General features: G+C 37.7%; 1 protein-coding gene across 1 annotated transcript; it reads right to left on the bottom strand.

Moving 5' to 3' along the window:
* Positions 1-1,137: 1,137 nt before the first annotated feature.
* On the bottom strand, positions 1,138-24,623 carry LOC133756144 (amine sulfotransferase). The gene is made up of 7 exons (XM_062186658.1): positions 24,518-24,623; positions 22,709-22,860; positions 16,126-16,334; positions 11,561-11,687; positions 10,593-10,687; positions 4,585-4,771; positions 1,138-1,395 (listed from the first exon to the last, which is right to left on the bottom strand). The coding sequence occupies exons 2-7, from the start codon at positions 22,848-22,850 to the stop codon at positions 1,250-1,252; spliced, it is 906 nt and encodes a 301-aa protein (XP_062042642.1). The 5' UTR covers positions 22,851-22,860; positions 24,518-24,623; the 3' UTR covers positions 1,138-1,249.

Here is a 24,623-nt window from a genome sequence, read left to right as displayed (position 1 = left end):
GATTTATACATGTTTTCCATGCTGTTGTAATTCATGCAGCCTTACTGCTATTAAGCACTTCGTCATATAAAATCTCACAATTTACTTATTTACATTAATATATATGGAAATCACATGTTTTCCCATTGGTGGAAATGGTGCGATCCTACAATGTTTATGATGATAAGTTTAGTAAATTTTTCCTTTAACTTTCTTCCATTACAGTTATGCTTCAAAAATTTTTGCCCATGTGGAAATTAAAAATTCACCTATATTTTTCTAGCAATTTAAAATGATGCTATTTTATTTAGCTATTAAATATATATGAAATTAGTTTAATGAGTGACATTATTGATAGAACTTTTTAGATAGCTAAATGATTAAACCAGTAGATAATTAATCCATTTTTTGGTTCTTTGATTTTGGTACAAACTTTGTTTAAATTATTTTTAAATTATTAGTAATTATTATTGAATTAATAAAGATGTAGATGTATATGTGATGTTATTAATAAGAGATATGTATTTACATATTATATCTCTAGTCCACTTACTATACTTTTTTTTTTGACAGGCAGAGTGGACCGTGAGAGAGAGAGAGACAGAGAAAAAGGTCTTCCTTTTTCTGTTGGTCACCTCCCAATGGCCACTGCGGCCCGTGCACTGCGGCCGGCATACCTCGCTGATCTGAAACCAGGAGCCAGGTGCTTCTCCTGGTCTCCCATGCGGGTGAAGGGCCCAAGGACTTGGGCCATCCTCCTCTGCCCTCCCAGGCCACAGCAGAGTGCTAGACAGGAAGAAGAGCAACCGGGACAGAATCCAGTGCCTCGACTGGGACTTGAACCCGGGGTGCTGGCGCCGCAGGCAAAGGATTAGCCTATTGAGACATGGCGCTGGCCCTTACTATACTTTTCTACATCTACATTTATTTTTGAAATCAGAGAATGAAAATTTAATTATAAGACTAAAAGGAGTTCTAATGTTGTATTGGTTCTAAATTTAAATGAAGATAAACAAAAAATAAAAAAACAAAACAATGCTCTGTGCGGATTTTTGGAATTCAGATTTTATGCTTTCTCTCCTTCCCAATATCATCCAGAGTGGTAATAGTATTTAATTTAATTTTTGAAATTTGAAAGTATTCATCAGACATGACAACTAAGCAGTTGATTATTTTATTTATTAATAATGTTGTAAAATTAACAATTGAATTATTATCACAAATTAATATCTTATATTAACATATAACCTTTGGCTAAGATTTTATGTGACTATTTTGCACTGTGATTAGAATTCTCCTCCTCATTTAGATCCCAGATGAACTTCAAGGGAAAATCTTTCATCTCCTCCTGGAATATCCTGTCAAATCTTTCACTCTGCTCCACAGTCATGTGGTGTTTCCAGTCTCCAACAGCACCTAATATGATAAACACATGAATAACACCCAAGTGAGGAGGCAGTATTGACAGGGCAAAAGCCACCCAATCCCATTATAATCATTTCTCTGAGCCACACTAAATACTCTCTAGTGGTATGACATATCACCTCCCCTTAGGCCACGATGAGTTACAAAAGGACCCTAGGAATATAATAACTATAAATATGAGGGCTCTTCAAAATGTTTGTGGAAAACGCATATTATTAAAAAACTGTACATGGAGCAAAAATTTGTTTCACAAAATGAACTTATTTTGCAATTCTGTTTCTCATTTTTGAAGTTTCTTCATAGGTTTATAGTTCATTACCCTATCAGTTAGAGTTTTACTAACTGCTGTCATTGAGTCATAACCATTTGTTAGGGAAAAAAACCTGGAAACTTGTGAATATTTGGGATTTTTAATTAAAATTTTATTAATTTATTTTAGAAGCCCAAAGACCAAAAAAAAAAAAAAAACCAGACAACAAGACAGGGAAAGAGATAGCTCCTTCTCAGTGGTAAACTCCCCAAATGCCCACAATGGCTGGGACTGAGAATTCAAACAAGTCACCCACAAGTGCAGCAAGAGCCCACTTTCGTGAGCCATCACCAGGACCTCCCAGCCCTTCCATTAGCAGGAAGCTGGGCTTGAGGGCCTGAACCATGAATCGACCCTAGGGTCTCTGATTTGGAACATGGGGGTCCTAACACTAGGACAAAACCTTTTCCAAAGTAAAAGAATAATATATTTTACCATATGGTAGGCATCATACCACACATATCATTTTTATCACATCGTATAAATGTTAACAGCCCTACAAGGTAAGCATTTCTTCATTTGTTAATTAAAAAATGTGCTGCAAATGTTTTCTACTAATGATGTTAAAGTCACATTGTGTGACAGAGCTGCTATTGCTAAGTTTTATTGGACAGAAGTTTGAAATTATCCGTATGCTATTTTTAAAATTAAAACTAATTGTTGGGGCCAGTGCTATAGCACAGCAGACTAAAGCCATGACACAGCATTGGCAACCCACAGAGGCACTAGTTTGAGTCCCAGAGGCTCCACTTCTTGCTTTTTTAAAGCTTTTATTTAATGAATGCAAATTTCATAATACAACTCTAGAAATATAGTGGTTCTTCCCCCACACCCACCTCCCACCCCCACTCCTAGCCCACCTCCTACTCCTTTTCCTATCCCATTCTTCATTAAGATTCATTTTTAATTAACTTTATATACAGAAGACCAACTCTATACTAAGTAAAGATTTCAACAGTTTGCACCCCCTCACACACACAACATATAAAGTACTGCTTGAGAACAAGTTTTGCAGTGAATTCTCATAGTACAACTCATTAGGGACAGAGGTTCTACTGAGTAGTAAGTGCACAGTGACTCCTGTTGTTAATTTAACAATTAATACTCTTATTTATGATGTCAGTGATCACACAAGGCTCTATCCATGAGCTACCAAGGCTATGGAAGTCTTTTGTGACCACAAACTCTGTCAGTATTTAGACAAGGCCATAAGCAAAGTGGAAGTTCGCTTCTCGATTCAGAGAAAAGTACATCCTTCTTTGATGGCCCCTTCTTTCCACTGGGGTCTCACTCACAGAGATCCTTCATGTAGAATATTTTTTTTTGCCACAGTGTCTTGGCTTTCCATCCCTGCATTGCCCTCATAGGCTTTTCAGCCACTTCTGAATGAGGCTCCACTTCTGACCCAAACCCCTGCTAATGCACCTGGGAAATCAATGCAGGATGGTCCAAGTGCTTGGGCCCTTGCACCCACATGGGAGATCCAGAAGAAGCTCCTGGCTCCTGGCTTTGGATCAGCTCAGCTCCAACAATCGCAGCCATCTGGGGAGTGATACAGTAGATGGGAGACCTCTCTCTCTGTGTCTCTACCTCTCTCTGTAACTTTGTCTTTCAAATAAATAAAATAAATCATGAAAATACTAATTGTTCAGCACCTTCAGCAGTCAACATTCTGTATAACATTATTGGAATTAGGATCAGATAGCAAACTATTATATATAGAATTGTATTCTATGTAATTTAATTGAAGTATAAGGAGAAGAGATAATAAATGGCACAAAAAATAATAATTTTAAAGCAACACTATCTAGGTAAATGTTAGTAGATATTTACATAAATATTTATAAATCAATATCCATTATCATAATGGTGTGTTATAAAGTGCAGTGTAAAATATAGAAATTCAAATAAAATAGGATGATACACATTAAAACAGCTAAATTTTAAAATCTGAACTTCCGAAATATCATTGAGTAGAAAAATATATTCATTTTTAAAACATTTGGCACATAATCAGAATACAATAAAAATTTACTGATTTTGTGAATACCTTAATTTATAGTTGAATGGGTTAAGAAGATATGACTGTGCTTTTGTGAAGAAGAAATATCATACAAGAAGAAATAATAACTCAAATTTTCTCCCCCACAATAACAATAAAAAAGATATACTAAGTAGATTTCCTAGGACAAAAGAATTAATTACATTGTGGTCCAAAAATATCCACAACTTTCAGACAGGACATGTTAACCAATTTTTAAAAAGAAAAAAAACATGCTTTCCAGAAGGAAGGAATATGGCACTTGCTTCTTTATTTTAATGCTTTTCTTTTTGGAAATACATACAAATATATATAGAGGGAGACACAGATATAAAGAGGTCTTCTATCTGCTGATTCATTTCTCAAATTCCTGCAACACTGGATGGGCCAGGATTAAGTCAGGAGACTGGAATTCTATCTGGTCTCCTGTGTGGGTGTTAGGGACACAAGATCTGGAGCCGTCACTTGGTGCCTCCCAGAGTGTGTATTAACAGGGAGCTTGAACTGGAAGCACAGCCAGGACTCAAAGTCAGGTGCTGCAGTATCAGATGCAGGTATCCCATGCAGCATCAAAACCTCTGTGCCAAGCACTAGCCCCAGAATGTAGTGTTTATTAGGAAAGTTCAGTGATGTCATTAGGTACAAAAACATTGTTAGAGTCCCTAGAAACTCTTCCCAGCAATTTTCAGCTGTAATATTTGATAAGTAGTAGGTCCCTAACCACAGTACAATATGAAAACATATGCTGGAAGCACTGATGATTCTTTCTTAGGTGCCAAGGACTCGTGAGAACTAGATAATTTTGGTAGTATAAATCACTTAATGTCACCTTTGCGCAAGAAAGCTCCCTCAGCATTTCGTTTGCCAATTTCATTGCTTAGAATATTATTATAATTTGCTTGTGGAATAAACTTCATGTTTTCAAATGTAGCCTGCCTCACAATGGCATCCACCTCCTCTTCACTCAGTTCCTTCTCAAGAAAACTCCTGATTTTCAGTATTGAACTTCTGAGATCCTGAAAGAGTCATAATGTGAGAAGTTACTAAGTTTATGAACAATGAAGGAGTTACAGCCCAATATGCAGTACGAAAGCAGTAGAAGATGGCCCAAGTGCTTGGACCCCTGTACCCACGTGGGAAACCCGAAGAGGCTCCTAACTCCTCACTTCAGATGGACTCACATCTGGCCATTGCAACCATGGAATTAACCAGCAGATAGAAGACCTTTCTCTGTGTCCTTCTCTCTATCTATAACTCTACTTCTCAAATAAATACATAAATAAAATCTTTTAAAAAATTCTTATGGGGTCCAGTGCTGTGGTGCAGCAGGTTAACACCCTAGCCTGAAGCGCCGGCATCTCATATGGGCACCAGTTCGAGACATGGCTGCTCCTTTTCCAATCCAGCTCTCTGCTGAGGCCTAGGAAAGCAGTAGAAAATGGCCCAAGTCCTGGGGCCCCTGGACCCCAATGGGAGACCCAGAGGAAGCTCCTGACTCCTGGCTCCTGGCTTCAGATCAGTATAGCTCTAGCCATTGCAACCAATTGGGGAGTGAACCATCAGATGGAGGACCTCTATTCTCATTATCTCTCTCTCTCTCTCTCTCTCTCTCTCTCTCTCTCTCTCTCTCTGCCTCTGCTCTCCATGTAACTCTTTCAAATAAATAAATAAATCTTTTAAAAAAATTCTTATGGACTCTCAAGGGAACAAACCTCCCAGTCTTGACAAAGAATAAATTTGGAGAGTTCACAATTCTAGATTTCAAAACTTACTCCAATTCACACTATTTAAAACACAGTGATAGTGACATAAGTCAATGTATTAGAAACTTGGACAAATCAAATAGAATAGGGATCACAGAAATCAATTCTCATCTATGTGGTCAAATGATTTTTTTACACAAGTTTCAATAATATTCAGTAAGGAAGAGTCAGTCTTTTCAACAAAGACTCTACTGGAAAAGTGGAAGTCCATAGAAAACAATTACTACTGGAAAATAGGAAGTCCATAGGAAAAATAATAAACAGAAACACAATATGCAATAGTACTTCACAAGGAAGAGAGATTAAATTTAATTGTGGAGGTTAGAACAATTTCACAAGGAAGAAATATTTCTTTTGATTTTAGAAAAAAAGAAACAGCTCTGAAAAATATGGAATTCCTTTCTGAGCATAAAAGTAGTCTCAAATTAGCCGGCACGGTGCCTCACTAGGCTAATCCTCCACCTGTGGAGCAGACAACCCAGGTTCTAGTCCCAGTTGAGGCGCCAGGTACTAGTCCCTGTTGATTCTCTTCCAGTCTAGCTCTATGCGGTGGCCTGAGAGGGCAGTGGAGGATGGCCCACGTGCTTGAATCCCTGCACCCACAAAGGAGACCGGGAGGAAGCACCTGGCTCCTGGGTTCAGATTGGCATACCCCTGGCCATAGCAGCCATTTGGGGAGTGAACCAACAGAAGAAAGACCTTTCTCTTCTGTCTCTCTCTCTCTCACTGTCTATAACTCTCTCTGTGTCTCTCTCTCACACTGTATAACTCTGCCTGGCAAAAAAAAAAAAAAAAGAAATTAAATTACAAAAATTTTAAATCACTCTCATATATAGTGAAATTTTAACTTCCGTGTTCTTGGTACTTGATAGATTTGCAAGAAACAGAACTGGCTGGCAGATGGGGACAGAGAATTAAGGGCCATGTCAACTTTGCTGAGTTTTTAATTTTTTTTAAGATTTATTTATTTATTTGAAAGTCAGAACTACAGAGAGAGGAAAAAACGGAAACAGAGAGATCCTCCATCTTCCTGTTCACTCCCCAAATGACCGCAAAGGCCAGGGCTGGCACAGGCTGAAGCCAGGAGCCAGGAGCTTCACCTGGTTCTCTCACTTGGGTGCAAGGGCCCATGCACTTAGGCCATTCTCGGCCTCTTTCCCAAGAACATTAGCAGAAAGCTGAATTGGAAGTGGAGCAGCCAGGACTCAAACCGGCACCCTTATGGCATGCCAGCACTGCAGAAGGTGGCTTAATCCACTATGCCACAGGGCCAGCCCCCTTGCTGAGTTCCCAAAAAAGAAAAACATAACAATATAGCTTAGTGAATGTTACAAATTGAACATTCATGAACTCATTGTCATCAAGCAACTGAACAGCACAAGTATTCTGGAACCCTACAAGACACCTCTTTCCTAATTTCAAACTTTATTCTTTCCCCAAAAGACAACCACTTTTCATCTTATAGTAATAACATCTCAGCTTACTTACAATTTAATCATCCAATAGAAATATCTGAACACTATAAATGACTCCGTTCCTATTACATACATAGACACCTGAGACAAAGTAGTAGAAAATAACTCTGCATAGTCAATATGGACTTAGTATATCACCTCCAAATCAGTGGGACTCCTCAAAATACTCTGAGATAAACTGCCATGCCTTTGGGCATCCTGATGATATTATAATTGGGGAATAGGGAATAGGCAATTTTGAGTAAAATCATCAAGAAATTTCCAAGATAAAATTAAGAATATTTTTAGAAAGAACTTTTAGAGCTAAAACACTTGAGCTAACCAATATCCGTCTTCCCCAGACGGTTGAAAGAGATCCTCATCTTATTATATGGTTAAAAAAGTCTTTTTTTTTTTTTTTTGCTAAGCTGGAAAATATTTATATCAAAAATACATAAACAATTGGCTACATTGTAGAAGGTCAGACAAAAGTCAGATCTGGTGACAGATTGTAGAACAAAGAAATATTACAGAGGTTTTGCATAGTCTACTCTGGACTCCATTCAAATGTTTGTTAAAAATCTACTGATCTACTGTGTTTCAACACTTTTTGTGAGCACATTCTCATTAATTCCAGTATAAAAATAGGGAAGGAATTAGATTTTCTTATGAGACAATAACTGTGGTTGAACAATAAATAATAAAGAGAAACAAGGAAAGATTGAAGGCAGGTAGACCAAAATTAGGAAACTTGATCTAGAAACTAACCACAAGTTGTTAGTGACCTGGACTGCAGCAAATGCAACATGGACTGAGACAAGGTTCTGTCTCCCACAAGGGATACAGAGCCAGAATTCACATGACCCATTGATTAATTGAGTAAGTGAAGGTTTAAGAGCAAAAGAATAAATTAAGTATGTCATCTCATTTCTGATTAATGCCACGTGAATTCTTGTGCAATTATTAGGAAGACAAGCATCTAGGGCTAAATTACACTTTGATCAGGATTTTTTGAAGTTTGACTATTAGATATAGAAGCTTTAGGAAGTGCCTTCTTAGTGCAGTAGGCAGCACGTCAGTCTCATAATCTGAAGGTCCTGAATAGATATAGAAGATAAGCATGAAGAATACAATTATAATATAGGTGTTCTTCGGTTGGTGCTATATACTTCAAAATTCACCAATTTATACCCCAATATGTTGCAATCTGCTGTAACCTACTTTGTACACATGTAAAACACAAAATTCAGTGGATATTTTAACCTCTAATTTTTAGTTGATTCCTTGGATACCATAAAGATTTTTAATATACCTTAAAGAACTTTGTTGACATATCTGCTTGGCCACTGTCATCACACACTTTATATTGTTTCTCTCTGACTGTTCATTTTCTGTTTATTTTTAGTGCTCATCCCTCTCTACCCAAACTTCCCTGTTAGTCTTATTTCCTTTTTTCTCATTCCTTCCTCTCTCTCCCACTTCCCCTCCTTTCATGCTTTCTTCTTGGCTTTCATCCCCTTGGTTTAATCCCCTACTTTATCCCTCCCCTGTCTATTTTATCAACATTCATTGTTTCTCTTATATTCATACAGGGACTATGTCCAAATTAGTGTCACTAATTTCCTCAGCCCAGATCATTTTTCAGATTTTGTATTTGCATTTTCCATTTATTTCTCAGTATATCCATTTCAGCACTTGTATGACACCTTAAACTTCATATGTCAAAACCAATATCATAAGCAATCTTCTTCCTTTAACCTGATTCTGCTTCAGTGTTCCCCAAAGAGCTCCATGAATGATATCACTAACTACACAGTTATGTGAACTAGAGATGGAGGAAGCATCCTAGACAGCTGTCACTATTTCCTTTCATGACTCCTTTCCTGTTTATATCCCAAATATGTATTGAAATTCTACATTCTCTCCATTCCCAGATACCACTCTAGTGCAAGGTACCATTGGCATTCAACAGATTAATACACTCATCTCTGATTGCCCTTCTCTACTTTTATTCACTATTTTCACTTTTCAACCCTCCAAGGGAAATGATATCCCAGAAACACTGACTCTGTCTCATTATCTTCTTATAACTAATAAAGTCTAATTGCTACTTTTAAGATTAAAGAAATAACCATTGTTAGCATATTCTATAGACCTTGCCCACTCTAGCTGTTACAACTCATCTACCTGAGTCTTTCATCACTTCTCCTTAGTCTTTTAAGTCCTTCCTTCTTTAAGTCCTTCCTTAAATTATTAAAGGTGCCATATACTTCATCACTTAAAGAATTGGCACCTTCTTTTTCATTAATTTATAGCTCTTTTTCATCTGTTTTTTTTTATTAGTGTTATTCACTATCTGTCTGCTCCCATGTTACTTAATGATAACTATCACCTTTATATAGATAGATATCTTTAGTAAATATACATGTGGAGACTGGGTTTTTCCTTAAATGCCATACTTATCACATTTTCATTTATATGTAATGGCTCACTGATTATATGTATTCCTCCTTATTGGATTATGGCCTCTTTTCATCATAATTCTGCATGTTCCACATAATGACTCATTAGTTTCTGAATTAAGGAATAAATAGATTGTGAATTTCTGAATCACCATACCAATTAGAGATCCATAAGATCCCAAAACTGTTCTGTTAATTTGCACATCTTCTTCACACAGTATTGTTGGTTGCCGCCATGTAACCATTCTGTGATGTCACATGAAAACTACATTTCAAAATTATCTTTAGGGGCCAGCGCTGCGGTGCAGCGGGTTAAAGCCCTGGCCTGAAGTGCCAGCATCCCATATGGTCGCTTGTTCTAGTCCCAGCTGCTTCTCTGCCAATCCAGCTCTCTGCTATGCCCAGGAAAGCAGTGGAGGTTGCCCTGAGTCCTTGAGCCCCTGCTCCCAGGTGGGAGACCCAGAGGAAATTCCTGGCTCCTGGCTTCGGATCAGTGCAGCACCGGCCGTTGGAGTCATCTGGGGAGTGAACCAGCAGATGGAAGATCTCTCTCCGTCTGTAACTCTTTCAAATAATTAAAATAAATTTTTAAAAAATTATCTTTAAAAATACAAAGAACTTGGATCACAGGGCATAGACTCACCTTTGGAAACATTAATCAGATGTTAATAGTGGCTTCTTGCTTCCGTGAATCATGTTGCCCCTTTTTTAAGAATAGTATGGCCCAAGTGCTTGGGTCCTGCACCCCATGGGAGACCAGGATAAGTACCTGGCTCCTGCCTTCGGATCAGCGCGGCGCGCCGGCCGCGGCGGCCATTGGAGGGTGAACCAACGGCAAAGGAAGACCTTTCTCTCTGTCTCTCTCTCTCACTATCCACTCTGCCTGTCAAAAATAATTTTAAAAAAAATAAGAATAGTTGTCCTAAAATTAGCCTTTATTGCTAAAGGCAACAACATTTGAAGGAACCACAAAAAATGACTGTGTAGTGACAAAAGTGACCTTGAGAAGATTGGTAACACAAGCACAGATGGAATTAGAAACATAAAATGAAGCCTGAGAAAGTGTGGTTAGATATAAAGAGATGTGGGAGAATGCGATTTGCTGAAACCAATAGAGGAAAGTGTTTAGTAAATATTTTTTTAACCCTCTCACCTTACCTTCTTCATATCTTCATACATCATGAACAGAATATTGAAGTCATGTTTGTGTTCATACCAGCCTCTGATGTGATCAAACCAGAGGCTTCCCACCACTGTGAGGAAAATTGTGATAAAGTCAAGTTGTTGTCTTCATTTTCAGGGAACTATTCTTTTCTTTCTCTTTTGAAATGTTCAGAAATACACATAATTCTCCAATCACTGGACATCTAGATCACACTTTTAAATGCATAGTACTTTGAGGAACATTAAATTATTTTCATAGAAACTTGTCTCAGAAAAACTACTCTGTGTGTACAAAGTGTCACTGCAAAAATACATTGTCACCTAAGTCTAAAGATTTCTTTATGGTACATTTTCCTACCTACACCACCTGATAACATTCGTTTCTATTTCTCTGTCACTTAACATCTTGCATAGAGATATCTAAGATCTCTATTCTTCTATTATCCAAGATCTTGCATGACAACATTCACTCCCTCTCATGGGCCAGAACCTAAATTTAATCAACTAAATGACTGACAACCATATCCCACAATTCACAAAACTTTTGCATCAATCCTCCTAAGTAGTGAAATGAGAAAGCCCACAGTGGTCATGTAAGACCTACCACAGGCTCAGAATAGCTCATAAAGTCTCTCATCAACTAGTCTGGAATATTTAACTCTAGCTGTGGATTTAGCTAGTTTGATTTGTTAGAACATTTGGGGATCTCTTATATATGGTCAAAATACCTCCAAAGAATATGCCTTTGCAATCTTGACAATCCCCACAGGGTCCTGGCCAGGACAAAAAAGCAACGAAGTGGCAGACTAAATTGGTGTACAATTGTAACCACTTCCCTGAACTCCATTGTCTACCATTGCCCTTCCCCTTTTCTCTGTAATATGTTCCCTAAGGCCAAGGACTTGGCTAGATGGCAGCATTTTCTCATCAATCTATGGCTTAATAAATAAATTCATAGTTACCTTTTCCATCTAGAAACTTTTCCATGAAATTTTCTAAGGTACTTGAAGCTTCTAATTTAACCACCAAATTTGAAAAATGAAAAAATGAAATTAAAACATCCTTAGGATTTCTGTAGACATAAATAATCTGTAGAGAAAATTATGAAATAATTTTAACAGTTTTTGCATCTCTTTACAGAGTTTACAACAGCAGTGCAACCTTTCATTACATGAATGCATAATTCTTCTCATTCTGTCTTCCATCATAGAAGTTTAGGTTGTATTCAATTTTTTGTTATAATAAAGAGTATTACAAAAAATTTTTATTCATGTGTGCAAACATATAGGATACATTTCTAAAAGTGATACTGATGATTGGTAGAGTTTATAAATATGGAACCTGTATTAATTAACTTCTATAAGCATTATATTTGACGTGCAGGCAAGCTAGCACTGGAGATAAGAAAGAAAAAGAACTACTTATGAGGTTGGAGCAAATAGCTATTTACAAAGAACAACAATGAATTTTTTATCTCACAACATATATAAAAAATATTTCCAAATGGACCTATTTAAATATGGAATAAAATTTTGACATCTAAGTCAAGAATGGGTTTCTATGTTTGGAATAAGGAAGGATTTATTTAAAACAATCCTTTTTAAAATAAAAACTGATCAGTTTTGCTCCATTAAAGTTAAGAGTGTTAGTAATTACAATACAATATAAAGCATTGAAAAATCACAAATATGAGAGAAGCAACACTTGCAAATTGCTACTTAATATCCAGGGTATGTATAAAGCAAAGGAATAAGAAAAAAATCATGGTTAATACAACTTGGGCAAAAGATACATTTGCTTCACAGAATAAAAACTAGGTATGGCCATAAACATATCACAAAGTACTTCATATCATTACTGATTATTAATACGCAAATTAGTATCAGTTAAGGGACATTTGTATAAGTACTAGAATTAAAAATTAAAAGTCTGGTGTGAAAAGTTACTGGAGAAAAATTATTAGGAGAAAAATAAGAACTCGTCCACTAACAGGGTATACCTGCTTGCTTAGGAAAATATAACACTATCTTACCAAGTTTATTATTATTGTACTTGTGGCTTTGTAATTCTAATCCTGGAAATAGACCACTTGGAAATTGGTACAGATGTGTGAGAGTACCTAGTGAAGATTGTTCATAGAAGCACTTTTAGGCCGGCGCCGTGGCTCACTAGGCTAATCCTCCGCTTGCAGCGCCGGCACCCCGGGTTCTAGTCCCGGTCAGGGCACCGGATTCTATCCTGGTTGCCCCTCTTCCAGGCCAGCTCTCTGCTGTGGCCAGGGAGTGCAGTGGAGGATGGCCCAAGTGCTTGGGCCCTGCACCCCATGGGAAACCAGGAGAAGCACCTGGCTCCTGCCATCGGATCAGCGTGGTGCACTGGTCGCAGTGCGCCAGCCGCGGCGGCCATTGGAGGGTGAACCAACGGCAAAGGAAGACCTTTCTGTCTCTCTCTCTCTCACTATCCACTCTACCTGTCAAAAAAATAAAAAAATAAAATAAAAGAAGCACTTTTATAACACCAAAACATTGGAATAGTCCAGTTATTCAACAAAGGAAATATAAACCTAGATATAATTATTTAACAAAGTTTGTGAAATTAGATAGCAGTGAAAATAGTACTGAAAAAAAAAAAACAAGAGCAAATGGCAAAATGCCATCATGAAGAACCATGTGACAACATAAATATAAATTTCAGTAAAATTTAAAGCCAAGGGATTTAACAAAATAACATAAATTTGCTCAACAAAAAAGTCATCACCAAATATTGAAAAAGTTGAACAGCAAAAATCTATCAAGTGCAAAACATTTTGACTTAGCAACAATCATGGTGGCAGACTTATATATATATATTTATTTTTTGACATAAATATAAGAAAGAACAAAATTAATTTAATTTTAAAACTTTGCTTGATGTATGTATGTATTAATGCCTCACACAGAAAAAACTACATTATATTCTTATGTTGTTGTGGGACATACTGAAACAATAATCATGTAATTGTTGGTAAAATCCCCTAAAAAATTCCAAAAATTCAATCTTTACCCAATACCACCATTACCCAATGATAGCACAGTAAGACTAATAATCATAACTTTAAAATAGCTTTGAACATTATATAAATACTCAGAAATAAAAAAATCTAAAAATAACTGACACCTATTAGAAGACTAAAACAAATAAATTACTCACCTACTCAAAATTCTTTTCCATATCTATATTAAAAATAGCATCCATTATTTGAAAATAGTAACATTTTAGAAACAAATATTAGAAATAGACTATTTGGGCTGGTGCCATGGCTCATTTGGTTAATCCTCCGCCTGCAGCACCAGCATCCCAGATGGGCGCTGGATTCTAGTCCTGGTTGCTCCTCTTCCAGTCAGCTCTCTGCTGTGGCCCGGGAAGGCAGTTGAGGATGGCCCAAGTGCTTGGGTCCCTGCACCTGCATAGGAGACCAGGAGGAAGCTCCTGGCTCCTGGCTTCAGCGTAGCTCCGGCCATAGTGGCCATTTGGGGAGTGAACCAACGGAAGGAAGACCTTGCTCTGTGTCTATCTTTCTCTCTCACTAACTCTGTCAAAAAAAAATTAAAATTAAAAAAAAAAGAAATAGACTATTTAATTAAAGAAGATAGAGACATATGTGTAAACAAAATAGGAAATAATTAAAATAAAAATTTTAAAAGTAGAAATTATTAAGTGATGTTTCCTAAAACAAATCTATTTCCTTGGTGAAAGAAAACTGGGTAGTTATGTGATTTTCTTTTAAAGACTAATTTATTTATTTGAAAGGCAGAGTTACAGAGAGGCAGAAGCAGAGAGAGAGAAAGTGAGAGAGAGAAGTCTTCCATCTGCTAATTTCTCCCCAGTGGCTGCAACTGCTGGAGCTGTGCCAGTCTGAAGCCAGGAGCCAAGAGCTTCTTCTGAATCTCCCTTGCGGATGCAGGCTTGGGCCATCTTGTATTGCTTTCACAGGCCACACAGCAGAGAGATGGATCAGAAGTAGAGCAGCCAGGACTTGAACCAGCGCTCATATGGGAAGCCAGCACCACAGACAGGGCTACAACCTGCTATACCACAAGCCGGCCCCATAGTTATGTGATTTTTAAAAATCCACCCTACTTTCAAAAAGCAGCATTGTGTGTGTGCATACATATACACATTATGTCTATACATGGATTGAATATGGCAAAATGTTAAAAGTTATTAAATCTATGTGTATTCATTGAACTCTACTTTATGCTTTCTTGTGTTATTTGAAATAGTTTCCAATAAAACACAGAAAAGGAAACCACTGGATATAGTAATATGACATAACAACCCATATACAAAATTCCTCATATTCTAAAACATTTAAAAAGGATTTAAAATTACACTACAAATGAATGAAAAATATAACCACAGATTTAGAATAAATGGATAAGAACCTGAAAAAAAGATTTCTTTAGTGTTTTGAGACCAAAATAAAATAAGTAACAAGTATGCTAGGAACAATGTAAAATACACAAAGAGCCAAAGTGGGATATTGGAGGAGTATTGCAATATTTGCAGCTAGTTATCCCAGAATCAATCTATAAGTTTTAAATTAAAGTCAACATCTAAAAGTCATTTAAAGATTAAAATACTTCTTAAAAAGTTGATGAAGTAGTATATTAATGCTTAACAATTTCTTTGGCAATGAAGCATTAGGTCTTTGACAATAATGCAAATTGAAAATATACTATGAAAGTCAACATATAGTGAGAGTATAATTATTGTGTGGTATCATAACATTTGGTATTTAGCTGCAAATATTGCTTCACTGAGTACCATGTAAATGACAATATAGCTTTTCTTCCCCGAATTATCTCCAAATTATCATTTGTTACCTAGACATCAGCAAAAATTAATGATTCTCTATATTGGTGAGCACGTGAGGAAAGAGGCATTCTTAAATACTATTTGATGAAAAATAAGTCAATATATTATAGAAAGCAGAAAGGTAATATCTGGCAACACTTAAAATATTTGAGCAATTCAACCTGAAGTTCATTTTTATTTATTTATATTTGAAAGGGAAACAGATCGAGATAGAAACACAGACAGAGAATTTCCAACTGCCAGTTCACTCACCAAATACTGAAAATAGCCAGGAGTGGGTTAGGCAAAAGCCAGGAAACTGAAACTCTGCCTGTGCCTCTTACAGAAGTGGCAGGGACCCAAGTACTTGAACCATCAACTTCTTCCTCACAGGGTGAGCATTAACAGGAAGCTGAACGAAAAGTGCAGCTGGGATGCAAACCCAGGAATTTTGTGTGCTGATGCACAAGAACTTCTGCCATATGCTACATGGTAACATCACAAAGTGTATTGTGGCTCAGAAAATGTACATATTTTATAGAACACACATATTTTTAATTTGCAAAATATTGTCATAATTATTTAATAATCACACCATTTGAAAGAATATGGGTGAGTGGGGCTGGAGAACAATTCTTAGGGAAGGTGTGACGCCAGTGCAAAAAGCGCATAAGATATTTCTGTGACTTACTTTAGCTTTGTTGTTCTTGAGACTTTTGGGTGCTAAATAATATGGAAGGTGGGAAGCAAAGAGGCGAGGGGATGGCCTGTTCTCAATGTCCACTTTGCGAATATTGTATTCCAAGAAGGGCACTCTATCAAGCGTGTCCCAATTTTCAGTTCTGTTTCGGTGGCCCTCAAAATAAATCAAGCTTAGTATCTGCTGAGTCCAGATAGTGCCTGTGAACACAGATAATCTTGTTTTCATACCTCATATAGCTTTGAATAATAACTGTGAATAGTAATGGTCAAACCATGTATAACAAACTTGTTTCAGGTGTTCTGACACTGTTACACTATAAATAAGAAAAAAAAAATACTATAGAAAATCTTAACTCCAACTTTACCTTTTAGTCTGTATCAACCACAAATAAATTCAAAGCAGTTTCTCCAGGTTCCACCCTCCATTCACTGCTAAAGTAGGGATAATGTTGACAAAGAAAAAAAAAAAAAAAGCACCTTTTCAAGGATGGGCATAGAGACTAGTGGTTTAGGTTCATCCCACATTGGGATTTCTAGGTTTGATCCCAGGCTCTGGTTCCTGACTCTAGCAGCCGGCTCATGTATACACTGAGAAGAAGCAGTGGCTCAAGTAATTGGACTCCTACCACCCATATGAAAGACCTGGATTGAGTCTTTAGTATGTGGCTCTGGTTTGACACAGTCCTGGCTGTTAAGGTTCTTTGGGGAGTGAATCAGTGCATGGGAACTCTCGTTCTCTGTCTCTCCCTGTCATTCTAAAATAAGTGAAAATGTGAGGTTTTTTTAAAATGTTTCTGCAAGGTCTCCTATGGCCCATTAAGATTGTATTTTACCACATCTCTGTAGCGATGGTCTTTAGAGAGAGATTACTCTATTAGATACCATTGACCAAGGACTTGTGCTGACTGGAATACAGCTGTCATAGAATACTTCTCCAAAAAAGGAAACGTGTTGCAAACCTTTATGGAAAGCATAGTCTCTAACTAACGAGGCATTTACAATTTGGGGAAAGGAAGATTTTGTATTGTCTCAGATCTGTCATGAGGAAAACATCTTTTTGGAGCAAGAACAAAAGACAGACCTGTCAGACTCAAAATGGATTTTCCCATGTCAAATGAATGATTTTAGTGTATTATGTTCACAGAATTTATATGGGTCTGTCACATACCAAAACTGATACCATCCATAAGAAAGCCTCTCTCCATTTAAACTCCTTTAGTACTTAAACACTCTCTGCAAAATACCTCTGGTGCCCACTCTTGCCAGGTCAGTGATCAGAGTATGAGTTAGCACTTGTTTCTTAAGGGCTGTCCTCCAGGTTCTGCCTGTCCCAAGCACATGTGTCTCCAAATTAGTCACCCACTCTGACACAGCAAAAAGACTGCAGAAGTAACAACTGCCACCTGCTGAAAACTGCTGATCACTGGAGTTCTCTACTACATACATAAAAATGTACATGCACTACAATGACACTTCTTATGGTTTAGCAAACATAGATTCTTCTCCTGGCCTTTCCTACCACCTACTTAAAAATGTCTTTCATTTTCTTTTAAATTACAAACAATATATTTTCTTGATAAAGAAACTTTATGAAACTGAAGTATGTGCCAAACATGCAGAGGAAGATAGGAGAATGAGGGCTATTTGCCTGGCCTCATTGGTTTATGCTGTCTCTTATGGGGTGGCACTGGATTCCATGAAAATATACAAATATTACATGTTAATAAAAATTTTAGAGGAATTCCAAGATGGCTAATAAAAAAAAAAAAGACGTGCTGATTCTGGCCAAGGGAAGACAGTAGAATAAAAGTGGAGAAAGTATATTCCCAGGGGAGAGTTGTAGAGAATTTTGCAAACAATAAGAATATTTACAGAAAAATTACAGAGCCAAATCTTTCCATATCAATAGTAACCATGAAATAACTGGCCTAAGTTCTCCAATTAAAATTCCACAGAAAGAAGAGTAATGCAATGGAGCAGTGTGGAAGTGCAGACACTCAGCAGTGAGCAAGGACACCACCCAGGATTTCCACAGATGGGGGCTAGAGAAGATGCCAGGTTCTGAGAGCAAGGTGAGGACAGACTGAAGCAGCCCATGCCAATGATGATACTGCATGAGGGAGAATGAAGAGACATAGTCCACATCTTTGAAGAAAAAACTATCAACTTAGAATATTGTAACCTGCAAAGCTTTCATTTATGAGTGAAGGTGAAATGAAAACCCTGCATAACAAACAGAAATTGAAAGGATTTGTCTGCCGGCACTGTGGCTCAACAGGCTAATCCTCCGCCTAGCGGCGCCGGCACACAGGATTCTAGTCCCGGTCTGGGCGCCGGATTCTTTCCCTCTTCCATGACAGCTCTCTGCTGTGGCCAGGGAGTGCAGTGGAGGATGGCCCAAGTGCTTGGGCCCTGCACCCCATGGGAGACCAGGAGAAGCAACTGGCTCCTGCCTTCGGATCAGCGTGGTGCGCTGGCCGCAGCGCGCCAGCTGCGGCGGCCATTGGAGGGTGAACCAATGGCAAAAGGAAGAGCTTTCTCTCTGACTCTCTCTCTCACTGTCCACTCTGCCTGTCAAAAAGTAAAAAAAAAAAAAAGAAAGAAAGAAAGAAAGGATTTGTCACCACTTGTCAAGCCTTACAAATGATGCTTAAGGATATGCTACACACAGAAGCACAGAAAGATAGTCATCATTATGAAAGAATGTGAAGGCAGAGAAACTCAAGTCAAAGTACAAAAGAAATCCAAAGCAAACAATAGGAATATTTACAGAAAAATTGCAGAGCCAAATCATTCCATATCAATAGTAATCTAGAAATAACTGGCCTAAGTTCCCCAATTAAAAGATATAGACAGGCCCATCTATTTGTTGCCTACAACAAACACACCTCACCAACAAAGATACATGCAGACTGAAAGTGAAAGCATGGAAAAAGTTAGTTCATGCTGATGGAAAGCAAAAATAAGCAGGTATAGCCATTCTAGTATCAAACAAAATAGGCTTTAACATAAAATTGTTAAAAGAAACAGAGAAGGGCATTAGGTAATGATAAAGGGATCAATTCTACAGGAAGATGGGGCTATAATAAATAAATAAATATGCACCCAATGCCAGGGCACCTGGCCAATTAAAACCAATATGAATAAACCTAAAGGGAGACATAGACTCCAGAACAATAGTAATGGAGGACTTCCATCATTAAACAGATCAGTTAGACAGAAATCAACAACAACAACCAAAAAAAGCACTAAACTACACTATGAACCAAATGGACCTAACTGATTTCTACAGAACATTTCATCACACAGTTGAAGAACACACATTCTTTTCATCAGTTCATGGAACTTTCTCTAGCATAGACCATATGCTAGTCCATAAATCAAACCTCATCAAATTTAAAAAACTGAAATCATACCATGTATCTTGTCTGAGCACAATGGAATGAAGCTGGAAATTAACAACTTAAGAATCTCTAGAAAATATGCAAACATATGGAGACTGCAAGGCCAGCATCCCATATGGCATTGGTTTGTGTCCTAGCTACTCCACTTCCAATCCAGCTCCCTGTTAATGGCCTTGGAAAGGCAACAGAGGATGGCCCAAGTGCTTGTGTGGTCTGCACCCAAGTGGGATACCTGAAGAAACTTGCAACTTCTGGCTTTGGATTGGCTCAGACCCCCTTGTTGCACACATTTGAGAAGCAAACCAATAGTTTGACGATCTCTCTCTATGTCTTTTCCCCTTCTCTGTCTTTGTAACTGACTTTCAGATAAGTAAATAAATAATTTAGGAGCCGGTGCTGTGGCATAGCAGGTTAACGCCCTGGCCTGAAGCACCAGAATCCCATATGGGAGCCAGTTCTAGTGCTGGCTACTCCATTTCCAATCCAGCTTTCTGCTATAGTCTGGGAAGGCAGTAGAAGATGGCCCAAGTCCTTGGGCCCCTGCACCCATGTGCGAGACCTGGAGGAAGCTCCTGGCTCCTGGCTTCGGATTGGCACAGCTCCAGCCGTTGGGGCCACTGGGGAGTGAACCATCGGATGTAAGACCTCTCTCTGTGTGTGTCTCTCTCTCTCTCTGCCTCTCCTCTTTCTGTGTAACTCTGACTTTCAAATAAATAAATAAATCTTTAATAAATAAATAGTTTAAAAATAAAATTAGAAGAAAAAATAAAATTAAAAGAAAAAATAAAATAAATAATCCCTACAAAAATTTTAAAATAAAAATACATATGTAACAAACTTTTTTTTTTTTTTTTGGACGGGCAGAGTTAGACAGTGAGAGAGAGAGAGAGAGAGAAAGGTCTTCCTTCTGTTGGTTCACCCCCAAGATGGCCACCACAGCCGGCACACTGTGCCGATCTGAAGCCAGGAACCAGGTGCTTCCTCCTGGTCTCCCATGCAGGTGCAGGACCCAAGCACTTGGGCCATCCTCCACTGCCTTCCCGGGCTACAGCAGAGAGCCGGACAGGAAGAGGACCAACCGGGACAGATTCTGGTGCCCCAACCAGGACTAGAACCCAAGGTGCCAGCACCGCAGGCAGGGAATTAAGCAAGTGAGCCACAGCTCCAACCAAACTTATTTGTGTTTAAAATCATTAATGGATATTACTTCACTTCTTCAAAAATTAATTTAAAACTAAGAAAATATACTTGTTTTTAGCAAAACAAAAAAAAGTGTTCAACTTGTCTGGAAAACTGAGGAAGAGGGAGAGTAAGCAATATATGCAATAATATCTGGCGGTTGGTAAGACAAATGACTGCAATGCCCCAGCTGGGACCAACAACAGGAGCTCTAAACACCAATTAGATCTCCCATATGGGAGGGAAGAACCCTATTATTGAGCCATCACTCCTTCCTCTTGGGGTCTTCATTAATAGGACACTGGAGCCAAGAGGCAGAGTCAGGAATCAAACCCATATGTGCTAACATGGAAATTGCTAATTGCTCACCCTAGATTCTGATTTTAAATGCAATATTTTAAATGTTTCATAACTGAATGGTATTTATTGGGGTTTGAGGTAAGTCCCATTAGCCAGGTGAAGGATGTTCCATTTTCTCCCTATTTCATTATAGTTTCTGCATTTATTGACATGATAAGATGCACTTTCTCCTTTTCTCTTGGTATATGCTATAATGTTTTAAGCAGAAAGCATTCAGCATAGCAGTAATACATCCTTGTCCCACCTCAGATTACTTGAGTTAGAGCTAATGTAGACCCTGGTAGGCAGTGATGTGACTCAAGTAATTGGTATTCTGCCACTCGAATGGGAGACTTGGCTGACCTTTATATCTATGAAGTTGGATTCCTCATTCAAGATATTTGAGGAGGTAGCCAGAGGATGAATTACCAATCTCTCCCTCCCGCTCTCTCCTCTCTCTCTCTCTCTCTCTCTCTCTTTCTCTCTCTCTCTCTCTCTCCCTCCCTCCCTCCCCCTTTCTCTCCCTCTCCCAAATACATAAATAAAATTATCCTTTAAAGTTCTTAACAAATATTGATTTCTGCACTAAATCCCTGTTAATCATGGTATATATTTTCTTACCTTGCTGGAGTTGATTTTTTTTTTTATATTTGGTTAAGGATTTTTGCATCTGTGATTGTGAATGTTCTAAAAGAATGTGATGTACCAAAAATCTTGTAAATGCTACTGCCTAAGTGATTTATCTACAAGATAGATTTAATACAATTGATAGTCAATCCCAGAGATAACAAGGCCACCTTAGGATGGGATAGGCACTGATGTGTGGTTTTCCAAAACCTTGGGCAGGATAAAGAGAACTGGAAGGACATTTTTTGTTACTGAGATGCTTGACCTTAAACCAAGAAACCTGAAATGCCAGCAATATCTATGGAAGAAAAGGAAGAAACCATTTCATTTGTTACTGAACCATTCAACAGACAATTTTCACAGGATGGAGGAAACCAGAGGCAAGGCAAATAGTTACTAATTTGGAAAAAGATATTAAGGTCAAGAACCTCAAAGCAGAGTGTGAAAAGGAAGGGCTAGAGCATTTTTGTAAAACTTAGGAAAAGTTTTTTGTTGTTGTTGTTGTTATTATTGCATTGACTTAGACTCCAGAAAGTCTAAGAAGCCTAAATAACTCTTTACATCATTGTTTCAATGGCAAAAATTATCCTATGTTCTAAAAAGGACAATTTAAAAATAATATTTTGCTAAACATAAATTTACATACACTTATTTTAGCTGAAAATGATTTTGTAAAGAAATACAAAAGAATTAGAGTACTGAAAATCATCACAGAAACAAAATCCATCTGGGTTTTTTTTAATTTCTATTTCCCTCATTTTCTTCCTGATCAAACAAGTCAGCATTTACCAAGTACCTGTTCTTGCCTCAATATTTGAGTTCTTCATATTTACTATCAGATATTACAATATATACATTGAAAATGTCCTTTTACCATAGCAATTTGAGCTTATTTACCTTCTTTTCTGACTAAACTGTAGTGGCTTCTGCTACTGTTGATATCCAGAAAAAGGCTTATTGATACACATTTTTTACCAAGCCTAAATGAAAACTGATCCCAGATGGTTTACTCGTTAAACTTACCAGATTTGGGATATGTGACTACGAAGACATCATCATCTCTGATTTCAAAGTCATCTAACTTTTCCAGTATTTGCATATCAACAAGCGTACGTTCAAAATTAAAGCCTTTGAAGTTCAACAAATATTTATGTGAATTGTCCATAACTTTTCACCTACAAGTAAAAACAGATAAACATCTCTTCAATTTCTTAAGTTATTAAAACAGTGAGTGCTCCACATGTGCCAAGCATCAATTAAATGTCTTATGTAAACCAACTCACATAGCATAGCAAGCATGTTATATATTCATTTTTTAAACCACAGTAATCCAATATTGCTGTTGTTATCATTATTTTTAAGAAGAGGAAACTAAGACACTAAAGAGGTTAAATTGCTTTTCCTAAAGCTTCATGAGGGAACATGATTGTGATTTCAAAGATACAGATGAGGGCAGTAAGACACAGTGAAGTCAATCCTATTAGTCAAGTTTGTCCAGCTATTACAAGTAGAATGAGAATAATTTGATACCAGAAATTTGGCCAAAGGGCCCATGCTTTTAATACACAATTTCCTGTTAATTTATCTTTTTTTCTGATAGTTTCATTGGAAAGAGTAGGAAATTCTGGGGCCGGCGCTATGGTGCAGCGGGTTAACACCCTGGCCTGAAGCACAGGCATCACATATGGAAAGCAGTTCAAGATCTGACTGCTCCAATTCAGATCCAGCTCTCAGCTATGGCCTGGGAAAGCAGTAGAAGATGGCCCAAGTCCTTGGGCCCCTGCACCCATGTGGGAGACCCAAAAGAAACTCCTGGCTCCTGGCTTCGGATCATGGTAGCTCCAGCCGTTGCAGCAAATTGGGGAGTGAACCAGCAGCCGGAAGACTTCGCTCGCTCTCTCTCTCTCTCTCTCTCTCTCTGCCTCTCCTTTTCTCTCTGTGTAACTCTGCCTTTCAAATAAATAAATAAATCTTTTAAAAAAAGAATAGGAAATTCTTTGATGAATACATTTTATTTATTTAAGGAATATATTTTATTTCTAGCTTGGTTTTGCTTGTTTGTTTTCCATAGAGTGTAAATAACCAGTTACCCTGGAAGAAATTTCTGCCTTTGGAATCTGATGCAGTGTTTTCAATGAATCATGGAGAATACTCTGCACGAGTAGAAACCTAGGAAATATGGATCCTCTATAGTTGCAGAATGATGTGTGGTAAGTGTAATTTCCAGCAGAAATCAGAAATCTAGCAAAGGTAAATGAGAAAATTAAAAATAAACAGTCTAAGAACAAATATTTTAAAGCTTTTGGCTAGTCAAACATTGCTATTAGCTCTGCGTGAGACTGAGAGTTATTTTGACATTGATATCACAATTTCCCAGGACAACTTAGAACTCAGCTTTTGGATTGTGGTGATACATGTTTTGCATTGTATAACATGAACTAATGGAGAAGTCTATAAGTAGAAACTTTAATTGAAGGGAAACACAAAGATGAAGCATGACTCATTATCACAATCTTCCTAATAGTCCACAATGCCACTCACGTACTCTCTGAAATCCCAGGACAGATCTAGAAACTCTGGATGCTGACAAAAGAGAAAGAAGTGTCAGAATCTCCACATCATTCTGAATGAATCATTCATAGCTTTCATAAATATAGAAGAAACTGATTGTATAAATAGGAACAGCATCTGTGTCTCCCTCTCATTCTTACATTGAGGTCCCAAAGGAAACAGGAAAAACTAAAAATTAGGGAGAAAAAGTAAATGCACCTGTTATGCAGAAAAGAGGCAGAGATTTTAAAGAGACCCTCAGTATCTCCTTTTCCTACTTACTGTTGTAGACCAGCTGAGGAAGCAAAATCACCACTGATAGAATATTAGGGATGAGAGGAACTGAGGTGTTGCTGCGAAATAAATATTCCCTACAGAGTTCATTTTG

The sequence above is a fragment of the Lepus europaeus genome, chromosome 3 (genome assembly GCF_033115175.1).
Source record: "Lepus europaeus isolate LE1 chromosome 3, mLepTim1.pri, whole genome shotgun sequence".
Classification (NCBI taxonomy): domain Eukaryota; kingdom Metazoa; phylum Chordata; class Mammalia; order Lagomorpha; family Leporidae; genus Lepus; species Lepus europaeus.
Note: the sequence above shows the minus strand (reverse complement) of the source record. Positions and strands in the feature narration are given on the sequence as shown.

Bases quoted from the DNA above. Each gene is read 5' to 3' on its own strand.
- LOC133756144 (XM_062186658.1), bottom strand. From the start codon at position 22,850: ATGGACAATTCACATAAATATTTGTTGAACTTCAAAGGCTTTAATTTT. The intron at 11,688-16,125 runs GTAAGTCACAGA...TTTTCTCTACAG, and splicing joins TCAAGAACAACAAAGCTAAA to ATTATTTATGTCTACAGAAA. The intron at 10,688-11,560 runs GTAACTATGAAT...TTTTCCTCACAG, and splicing joins AAAGTTTCTAGATGGAAAAG to TGGTGGGAAGCCTCTGGTTT.